Source organism: Mandrillus leucophaeus, unplaced genomic scaffold (assembly GCF_000951045.1).
Source record: "Mandrillus leucophaeus isolate KB7577 unplaced genomic scaffold, Mleu.le_1.0 Scaffold263, whole genome shotgun sequence".
NCBI classification, from domain to species: domain Eukaryota; kingdom Metazoa; phylum Chordata; class Mammalia; order Primates; family Cercopithecidae; genus Mandrillus; species Mandrillus leucophaeus.
The window spans coordinates 1,974,421-1,984,803 of NW_012102732.1; the positions used below are offsets into that span (position 1 = coordinate 1,974,421).

At 49.4% G+C, this 10,383-nt stretch overlaps 1 protein-coding gene across 1 annotated transcript in view; it reads right to left on the reverse strand.

The window, feature by feature from the left end:
- METTL22 (methyltransferase like 22) overlaps nucleotides 1-10,383 on the reverse strand; it is a 34,018-nt gene that overhangs the window by 17,281 nt on the left and 6,354 nt on the right. The window contains exons 3-6 of the mRNA XM_011984222.1: nucleotides 9,216-9,596; nucleotides 3,277-3,317; nucleotides 3,045-3,189; nucleotides 1,692-1,708 (exon numbers count right to left, since the gene is read on the reverse strand). Of these exons, the coding sequence (XP_011839612.1) occupies nucleotides 1,692-1,708; nucleotides 3,045-3,189; nucleotides 3,277-3,317; nucleotides 9,216-9,596 (584 nt within the window). The remainder of the gene's footprint in view (nucleotides 1-1,691; nucleotides 1,709-3,044; nucleotides 3,190-3,276; nucleotides 3,318-9,215; nucleotides 9,597-10,383) is intronic.

The following is a 10,383-nucleotide window of genomic DNA, read 5'->3' on the forward strand; positions in this document are numbered from 1 at the left end:
TGGGTTTAAGCAATTCTCCTGCCTCAGCCTCCCAAGTAGCTGGGATTATAGGCTCATGCCACCATGCCTGGCTAATTTTTTTTTTTTTTTTTTTTTGGTATTTTTAGTACAGACGGGGGTTTCACCATGTTGGCCAAGCTGGTCTCAAACTCCTGACCTCAGGTGATCCACCTGCCTCGGCCTCTCAAAGTACTGGGATTACACGCATTAGCCACCACGCCTGGCCAGGCTCAGCAGTTTTTAAACTTTTATGATAGTTTCTGTCAAAAGCTTTTAACCCATAAAACAGGTAAGAGAGAAGCAGCTCTGTGTGAGTGGGTAAGGAGCCCTGGTGCTCTGACTGCGTTCTCCCCAGCATCCCTCGGCCAGCTCCTGGGAGCTCTGCTCCATGCAACACAATCTGAAACCCCACCATGTGACAAGGGCGTTGCCCTGTGAGCCAGCAGGTCCACGGGCCTCGGGTCTTGTCAGCAGCTCTGGGTGACCTTGGGCCAGCCTCAATCTGCCCATTTGGACAACAAAGATAGGAACCCTGGGCTCTGCCCAGCATCACTGTGAAGTTACAGCCAGGCACTGATGCATCTGAAAGGACTTTTCCAACTGGAACGTGGCATCTAAATGCAAGCTTTCTTCCCCATGCTGGTAAATCTCTCTCGGGGATAAGCCTTCTTTATATCCTGCTATTAGGCACCAGGCACAAAGCAAAGCTCTTGGACGCCTTGACTCTGAGAAGCTCTCACTGATAATTTACATGACATTGTCAAGAAGCAGCCAATAGCGTGGCTGCACTGTGGACTCCTGACCAGTGGTTAACTCAGCATATTTGAAAACTGTGCCTCAGGGACTGGTGATCTCTAGCTTCTTCCTTCCTATCTCAGAAACAACAGCGTGTGCCAGGAAACGTTCACTAGGAAGCAATGAGGTGTAAACCACATCAGCAGATACCTCTTTCTGTCCAGCAGACATTAAAGATTTAAAATATAACAAAAATGCTCACTTGATAAAATCACTACTCTCTTGTAAACCGGTATATTAACTCTAAAGAAAGCACTCTGGCACGTCAGGAGTTTGGTTAACTTCACTGGCCGGTTTTGATCACTGTACTATGGTTGTGTGTGACATCACCATTGGGGAGCTGGAGGAAGGGCACATGGCACTTGCTGGATTATTATTATTTTTTTTTTTTTGAGACGGAGTCTTGCTCTGTCACCCAGGCTGGAGTGCAGTGGCCGGATCTCAGCTCACTGCAAGCTCCGCCTCCCGGGTTCACGCCTGCCTCAGCCTCCCGAGTAGCTGGGACTACAGGCGCCTGCCACCACGCCCGGCTAGTTTGTTTGTATTTTTTAGTAGAGACGGGGTTTCACCGTGTTAGCCAGGATGGTCTCGATCTCCTGACCTCGTGATCCGCCCGTCTTGGCCTCACAAAGTGCTGGGATTACAGGCTTGAGCCACCGCGCCCGGCCCTGCTGGATTATTTTAACAACTCCTTTATGAATCTGAAATTACTTCAAAATTAAATACTAAAAAAGAAATTAGTTGGCAACGTTCATCAAAAGTTTAAGAATAGTCTCACCCACTTCTAGGAACCCAGTGACAGGTCATTAGACAACGATACACAAAGATGTTCATTGCAATGTAACTAACACTGCCCACTCCTAGGAACCTAGGTGACAGATCATTAGACAATATACAAAGATGTTCATCACATCTTTGACAAATACAAAAAAACAAAACAAAAATCCCCATAGGAATGGCCAAAATGCTCAGCAGCAGGAGAAGGGTTATAAAAAAGATGAACTATTACCTGGCCATTAAAAGTCATATATAATTTTTTTTGTTTGTTTTTGAGACGGAGTCTCACTCTGTTGCCCAGGCTAGAGTGCAGTGGTGCAATCTCAGCTCATTGCAACCTCTGCCTCCCAGGTTCAAGCCTCCCGAGTATCTGGGATTACAGGCACCCGCCACCACCACGCCTGGTTGATTTTTGTATTTTTAGTGCAGACAGGGTTTCACCATGTTGGCCTGGCTGTTCTCAAACTCCTGACCGCAGGTGATCTGCCTGCCTCAGTCTCCCAAAGTGCTGGGATTACAGACGTGAGCCACCATACCTGGCCTATATAATCATTTTTTAATGGCATGAGAAAATGCTGTTAAAATGTTCTCACTTACGAGTGGGAGCTAAACAATGGGTAAACATGGACATACTGAGTGGAATCACAGACACTGGGGACTCCAGAAGGTGACAGGGTGGGAGGGGTTGGGGATTGAAACTTCCCTATTGGGTACAATGTTTGCTATTTGAGTGGTGGGTCCACTAAAAGCCCAGATGTCATCGCTGTGTAATACAGAAATTTGCATTTGTACCCCCTAAATATATACAAATTTAAAAAAGAAAATGCCCTTAAAAAATGTTTTTCAACATTTTCAGCAGAATACAGTGCTGCTGCAGCTTGATTTCAGCTATCATTTGGAGGAGATTCTTACAACGTAAGCTCCCTGCGGGCAGTGCCTAGTCAGCTCCACTCACTGCAGGGCCTCCTGCATCTAGAAATGAGTGGCACACGGCAGGTGCCCCATAAGTTGCATATTGTTGATTCAATCTAGGGATTGTAAAATGATGAGTAATTTTTATTTGCTGTTTTAAAAATCTCCTATGAAGAATGGGCAAGGCTTCTATAACCAGGAACAAAATAATAAACTTGTTTTCAAAGCCTTCTAAAAGGGTATATTCCTCCTGTTTTTGGAGATATTTGCTCTTTCTCAGGGGTGGGGAGAGAGGTACTAGCAGAGGCACTAGGCACCTCCTGAAGGTGCCATTAGCCTGATAGCCATCGGGTGATGCTGCTGCCACAGAGTCGGTATTGCTGGGTCATTCTGATATCACTGAGGAAAAACAGAGAGTGGAGAGGGCCAGGGGACCAGAATGGCAAAATCAACAGCAGCTAACATCCAATTTCCAGTGCCTCTGCCTCTTTTTTTATACACTCAGTGCATGCTTTGTGAAGGTGACTACTTCCCTGTAGCCTGAGATGTCACCTCATTACCTGTACAATAAACGGTCCGTGCCACAGTGGCTGCGATGATGCTAGCAAGCCCCGTGCCGGCCCCGAGCTCCAGCGCCGTGCATCCTCGGAAGAGGTCCTGTCGGAACAGGATGTAGTCCGCCAGGAGCAGGGCGCCTCGCCATACCTGGAGGGAAGAGGACAAAGAGCAACAAACAGCATGAGGCTCTGTAGAGACCGTCAGGATTACGGGAAGCGGACAGGACCTACCCACCTGCTTGCCAACATCCTCCAGGGGCGTGGCCATGGTGTGCTCTGGATGGGACAGAAACCAAGAGAAATGCCCACTGTGAAATGGGGATGGACAGAAAACCACAAGACAGGACTGCGCGGCAACAACCAGCATGGTCAGATGTGCGCCAGAGGTTGGAATCAGGGGTTCTAGAGAGCAGCAGAAACACAGGCTGTGCTACTGGTTGAGAGGCGACTTTTGAGCACCACTCAGAGGCCAGGAGCTTTTTGGAATGGGGCTCACACTCTTTCATGTAACTGGGTATCTCTGCCCTATAGCCCAAGGCTAGGGAGGGTCACAATTAGGTTTTCACCCAATTTAATCACACACACATGCAGTGCACTACTTTTTTAATGACCAATAATTGCAAATTTACACTCATAATATATTTATTTATATACTACTAATAATCACAACTCATTCAAAAGTATTTTCTTATACTGAGAAACATACTTCATTTTTTTCTTATACTTAGAAATATACTTCTACATTAGAAGTTAACAAAATAAGTTTAAATTTACATCCTTTTTAAAAAAGTTAAAAAGAAGTATAAGCTAGTATAAGTATTCTCAAATGCAAAATACAATATATTTTGTATTTATAATACATCCTAATAGGATCAAATTCTGGTGGATGGGCGAAGAGAATGGAAATGTAAGATTAAGAAGAAAAGGAACGAAGCAAAACATTTTTTGTTGTTAAATAAGAACTTGCTTCAAGTATTTTTAAGTGAGATGGTAATGGCTATCGCCAATTGCTCTGTCTGTCCCCAAACCAGTAGAGAAACCTACTGTGTAGGGTCCTCTTGGGCACCTGGACCACTGTTCTCTGAGGGTTCCTCCTGGGAAAATCTGGCCAAAGATTTCCGTCCTATGTACAGTTAGAATCTCATCTCTGAATAAAGTGACTAATGGATCGTCCACCAGCATCTTGGCTAGATTTGACATAGTGGCTTATAAGGCACTTTTAATAAAACATGTTCCTTTCAGAAGGGCTTCAGATTGCTATGGCCTAACATGGAGTCCCCTGGTTTGAAACTGGAACAGAAATATACCTGCCGAGCCACCTGATGCCAAGTTCCTTCACTGAACCAACGTTCATTAGACAGACACATTCTGTGAGCCAGCCCTGGGGCCATCGACATTCTACTTGATTGGCTCACACGTATTTTACAGAGAAAGACACCGACTGAGGCTCAGCATTACTGTTTGTAAAGTTAATAGAAAAAAAAAGCACCTTCTCTGCATGAGGCACTGGGCTAAATGCTTTCTCAATTAATCCTCAAAATCGCCCAATGACAGCTTTGAGTGTTATCTTAAAGATGAAGAAAAGGCGGCTGGAGGAGGTTAGCAGGCTGTGTAGGTCACAGAGGGGGTGAGTGGCAGATGCAGGGTTCCAAGTCAGGTCGTCTGCAGTTTTCTGGCTCTCTGTTTTGAGACAGAGTCTTGCTCTGTCACCTAGGCTGAAGTGTGGCGGCACGGCCAAGGCTTACTGCAGCCTCCACCTCCCAGGCTCAAGTGACCCTGCCACCTAAGACTGTTGAGTAGCTGGGGCTACGGGTGCGTGCCTCCATGCCAGGCTAAATTCTTTTAGTTTTTGTAGTTTTTGTAGAGGTAGGGTCTCATCATGTTGCCATGGCTGGTCTCAAACCCCTGGGCTCACGGGATCCACTGCTTTGGCCTCCCGAAGGGGGATCACAGGTGTGAGCCACCGTGCCTGGCCTCTTCTGGCTCTTCAGCTTGCTTGGGGAAGGGAGATGTAGAATCTGAACCATGCTAGGGACGTGGTTTAAAAGCTTGGGGCAGAGCCTCCAGGATGAAAGGCACAGGGACTTGCTAGGCAGGCTGAAGGCTTGTGTGCTTGTGCGTGGAGGGGAAGGGGTGTTGGAGGGGAAGGGGTGTCGGTGGTCTACACCCCCGTCCCAGGCTCTCTGTGTCAGCGCACCAGCCCAGTTCCTCTTTCCCAGTCCCACCCATGCCATCTCCTGGGTGTGGCTCGTAGCCTCCTCTCCTCTCCTCTCCCTCCATTGGCCTGGAAAAGCTTCCTCCTCGCCGTCCGCTCCCTAACCCCAGCTGTCCTAAGGGTTCCTGCTGCCAGGGGAACCCTCCCAGAGCGATCTCGGTCCTACGTGATTGGTCACTTCCTCCCAGGGGTCTCGTGGACATAAGTTCTGCCTCCCAGCTGTCCTCAAGGGGTGGCCAGCTTCCCTTGAGGGAGAATGAGGACTCTGAGGTCAGTGACCTGCATGAGAAGACAGTTTTGTCATCTCCTAGTTGGGTGACGAGTCACTTAACTTCTTGGAGACAGAGCCAGTTTCCTCTTCTGCGAAATGTACAAGTAGCCTCATCCCTCATTTCTCAGGCTGTAACAGGGTTTAACCAGATAGCGCTTCTGAGAGAGCGCAGGCTCGGCAAACATCTGAAAACCACTGAGGCGGTCAAGGCCCCTAGCCCTTGCACAGGTGGAGGTCACTGAAGCCCAGAGGCGGACATGACCAGCCCAAGGTCATAGTCCGAGAAAAAAGCATCTAATTAAATCAAAATGTGTCGAGATGGCTGGGTACAGTGGCTCACATCTATAATCCCAATACTTTGGGAGGCTAAGGTGGGAGATCGCCTGAAGCCAGGAGTTTGAGACCAGCCTGGGTAACAAAGTGAGACCCATGTTTTTCTAAAGCCAAATAGAAATAAAAGAGGATTTAAAATGAAGTCGTTTCGGAGTCTGACCAAAAACTGACCTAAGATGTGCTTGCTGCTGATGCTGATGACACGAGAAAACACCAGGGCAAATTAACAAGGGGGAGAACGAAAGGCTCAGGGACGGATCAAAGGAAGAAGCGGATGCCGTGTGATTCCCTGTGACCAGAAGTAAAAAGCCAGAATGAATTCCCCAGGAAGCCGAGTGTGGTCATCCTCAAGGGCACTCTCCTTTCTTGTGTCTGACATCCTCGAGTCTGGAGTGCAGCGATTTCGAGGTCTACCCGACCCCTGCCCTGTTTCAGGCTATTGCTAGTGTTTGAACGGGTAAATGCACTTCTTCATGACTCATCGGATAGTCAGAGATCACAACAAATACCCAGTATGCCTGCCCTGGGCTGGGCCCAGTCCAGTCCAGGCGGCTGCGTAGGGGTGAGGAAGGAGGATTCAGTCCAGGGGTGGAGGCCCAGGTGACTTAGGGACCTCCCTATCCAGGGCCATCTTGTGGCTCCCACTCCCATGAAAAGTCAGAGTTTATATATATTTAAATAATTCCAAAGGTATCATGAGAACATAAAAGGCCAGCCTGAGGAACTATCCCCATGAGAAACTCTAGGGCTAGCAATGGGATGAGACAGTGTTAGAATCTCACCTGTCCTTATCAGATTCTAGAATTACACTTTACCTCATTTGCAAACTGGGTCCTGAGACCTGCAGGAACCTAGACTCTTCATCAGCCAGTCTCCCTCCTCCCAGCTTGGGCCAATCCCCAGGACGAGGCTCACACTTATGGAACACTGAATCCGTGCTAGGCACTATGCCAAGAGCTTTGTATGTGCCATCTCTTAATTCCTCACAACTCAAGGAGGTTGTACCCGTTGTACAGACAAGAAAACTGAGCTCAGAGAGGCTAAGCGACTTGCCCAATTCTCCAGCAGGAAGGCATGGGACTCAGAATCTGATGGCCTGAGTTCTAGCCCTGCCTCTCTCGAATTCTCTTGGGGTCTCAGTTTATCTCTACAATGGGGGAAGTGAACATAATTTCCTTAGAATCCGGGGTCTGTGGATTCCTAGCAGATCCCTGGATAAACTTTTTAAGGTTTTGTCAATCCCTTGGAATAGTTAAGAAAACACGTTTTTCTTTTTCTTTAGAAAAACCAGTTCCTCAAATGGGTCTCTAACTTGAAGAAAATGGGCTGATTTATGGGTCAGAGGAAGAGGGTAGTGAGGAGAACGACATCTGCTTACCATCTGCTCTGCCCAGGCCCTGCTCCTGGCGCTCACGGGGCATGTTTCACTAAATTATCACTAAAATCCAGGGAGAGTGGTCCCCTTGACCCCATGTGGTTCTGAGTGCGTAAGACACTTGTCTCTGGTCACCTGGCTTGTGAAGATGGAGCTGGGCTCAAAATCCAGCCCTGCAGGATTAGATCGAGTTTTGCAGATGAAAGTGATCTAGCCAGTTTGAAATAATCATGAGTTACCACCTACGTTCATGCATCAGCTACCTTTCCACTCTCCTCCTCAGGGCAGGTAGGGAGCTACTGACAGCTGAAAATGTGAACATCCAGGTGTACAGACAAGGGGGCCTCACCATGAGGTCACCGGAACAGGGCAGGCGGGGAAGCTGGTCACAGGCTGGCTCCTTCTTGAGGGACTTTGTTCTTAGCTCACATGATGGTAAATTTCCAGAACATTCACTAGAGACACAACATTGACTGTGGAGTAACTGACAGGTTTGCTCCCCAGCTCGGGGAGGCTAATAACAGTGAGCGCTCGGAGGGAAATGAGCCATCATCGGCCCTGCTGAGAAGCAGGACTTTCCAAGCCTCTTTCAAATGCTCTGCCCTAATGGTGTGGAATGAGAGCACAGGCTGTGGCGTCAGACAGACCTGGGTACAAGTCTCAGCTCTGCCACTGACGAGCTGTGTGACCCCAGGCAAGTTCCTCAACCTTGCTGAGCCTCAGTCTCTCCCTCTGTGAAACGGGAATACTTATCCCTACCTGCAGAGGCCATGAGGGCAGAGGTCACCCATGGGATACATGGAGCACGGTTCTGGCGTGAGTTCCATGTTGCCCTCTCTGGGACAGTCTAGAACAGAGGCTGCCTGGTACCACTGTGCAGGCGCTCAGTAACGTTTGCTGAGCAGATGCATACAGAGCTGCTGTTCTGTCTGTTTTTCAGAGTGACCCACTGACCCCCATTCTCTGACCAAGGCCAGTGCTGGGGGAGGCCTTTCCCTGGGAACTCAGACACCACCAGGGACCATGGATCTCAATGAACAGCCTCAAATCACAGATCCGCTCCCCAAATGAGCAGCGCCAGGGGGAGGCAAAGCCCTGGTGTGGACACTGCATGGATTTGAAGCTCGCTCACCACCACCAAGCTGCATGGCACTAGGCCTGTCACTTCCTCATCCGTGCACCTGCTCAGGCGGGGCTGTACAGACTAAGCCACTCGAAACTAGTGAAGATATCCAAAACACAATAGGTGCTTAACCAGCACCGATTCCTGGCCTAGTTCCCTACTGGTCCTGGTGTTTCTATAGTGCCAGGTCCCTAGATTTCAAATCCTAGAGTCACCAAACTCCTCTGCTCTGCCCCAATACCTGAGTAGCAGTTCCTCTTTCATCCCACCTCTGAGTATCTGTCCAAACCTCTCCCCTGTCCCACTTTTCCTGCCACTTCATCACCTCCTCTTTCTTGCCTGGCTTCTAGCTCCCAGCTCCCAGTCCATCTGACTGGTCCATGCCCCATTCATTTTCATTTACATCCCTCTCCCTCTGCCACACTCCAGCTCCAGAACCTCCCATAGCTCCCTACTGCCAGCCCAGCCAGGCCAAGCCTGTCCCACACCCTCAACACGCTGAGTTAGAGCACAGCACAGATGCGGGAGGCAGCAGCAGGGAGGCTTCCTGGAGGAGGTGTGGCTGAGCTGGAAACTGTACGGCAATGGGGAACATGTTAAGGGAGCAGAGGCTGGGGGCAAGCACTCTAGGAAGGAGGCACAGTATAGAGGAGAAAGCGCACAGGGTGAGGCTGTGGGGGTGTGAGCCGTAGGAGTGACTGGGGTTGTAGAGAGCTTCCCCAGTCTCACCCGAGCTGGTTCTCATAACCTGTGCTGCCTGGGCCTGCAGAGTCAACACTCAGATCATACTGAGCCCTGAGTAGCGACACTGTGGAGTCACCTTGGTGACAGGTGGGCCACACCACACCTCTATTTACCTATTCTGATGATATCGTGGGGGTTGCCTTGTGCTTCCTCTCCCAGGACGTCGTCTTCTTCCTGCGCTAGAATCATGGGATGTACCTTGTCTCTCGGAGGCCCTGCTGGGTTGGGATCAGAGGCGGCTCGTGGTCTTCTCACCACGTCCAAATCCCCATCCTCATCCAGCTGAGCTTCAGCCGCTTCCCAGCCGGTGGTGTCAGCCCCGGCCTGGAGGGAGAAACCCTCATTACTGCGGCCACTTCCTGGAGGGGACCCTGTGCTGCCTGTCTCGGCAGAAGGAGGCTCCTTGGTGTGAACATCTCCGTGATCGCCACCCTTGGCCCCTGAATCTGTCCGAGAGTCTTGGCTCCACAGAAGCTTGAATTGGGACAGGAAAACTGAAAGGCAAGACAAAACGCAAAATGAGAATTCCAAGATGTTTTCTTTTCTACCTTCTTCTCCTTCTTTGAGAATAGCTGATTACCAACAGGAAAGATTTGTAAAGGCCAGGTAGAGATATACTAATGCCAGCAGAAAAGGGCCACTTGATTCAGCTGGGACCACCACCAGCTGGGAGGCGGGGGCCACCACCAAGAGCAGCCCCCATTTCCTGAGAACCTATGAGGCACTCGTCTCGTATCATCTCATTCAATGTCCACAATCGCTGTGAAGACAGCATGATCAGCTTCATCTTACAGACCCAGAAACTGAGGCTTAGAGGAGTGAGCTGACCAAGGGCACACAGCTTTCAGGAATGAGCTCAGGGGCCTCTCCTCTAAGCTCCCACAGCGGCCCGGGCTTATGCCAGTTTTTGGATCTGTTCCATCATCCATCCATTCACCACTGAACACTCACTATGTGCCAAGTACCATGCTAGGTGCTGTGGGTACAAAGCAGAATTTGATATGTTAGGGCCTTACATTTTAGGAGTGAAGTCGGGGAACAAACATTAAGCAAGTAAACAAGATAATTACAGGCTGTGTTAATTACCAGGGATATAGTAAAACTGAATTCTGTGTGACACAGATGTGGCAAACATATAAGGCAGGGGTGAGCACACTTTTCCCGTAATAGGTTAGATGAAAAAGTTTTAGGCTGGGCGCGGCGGCTCAAGCCTGTAATCCCAGCACTTTGGGAGGCCGAGACGGGCGGATCACGAGGTCAGGAGATCGAGACCATCCTGGC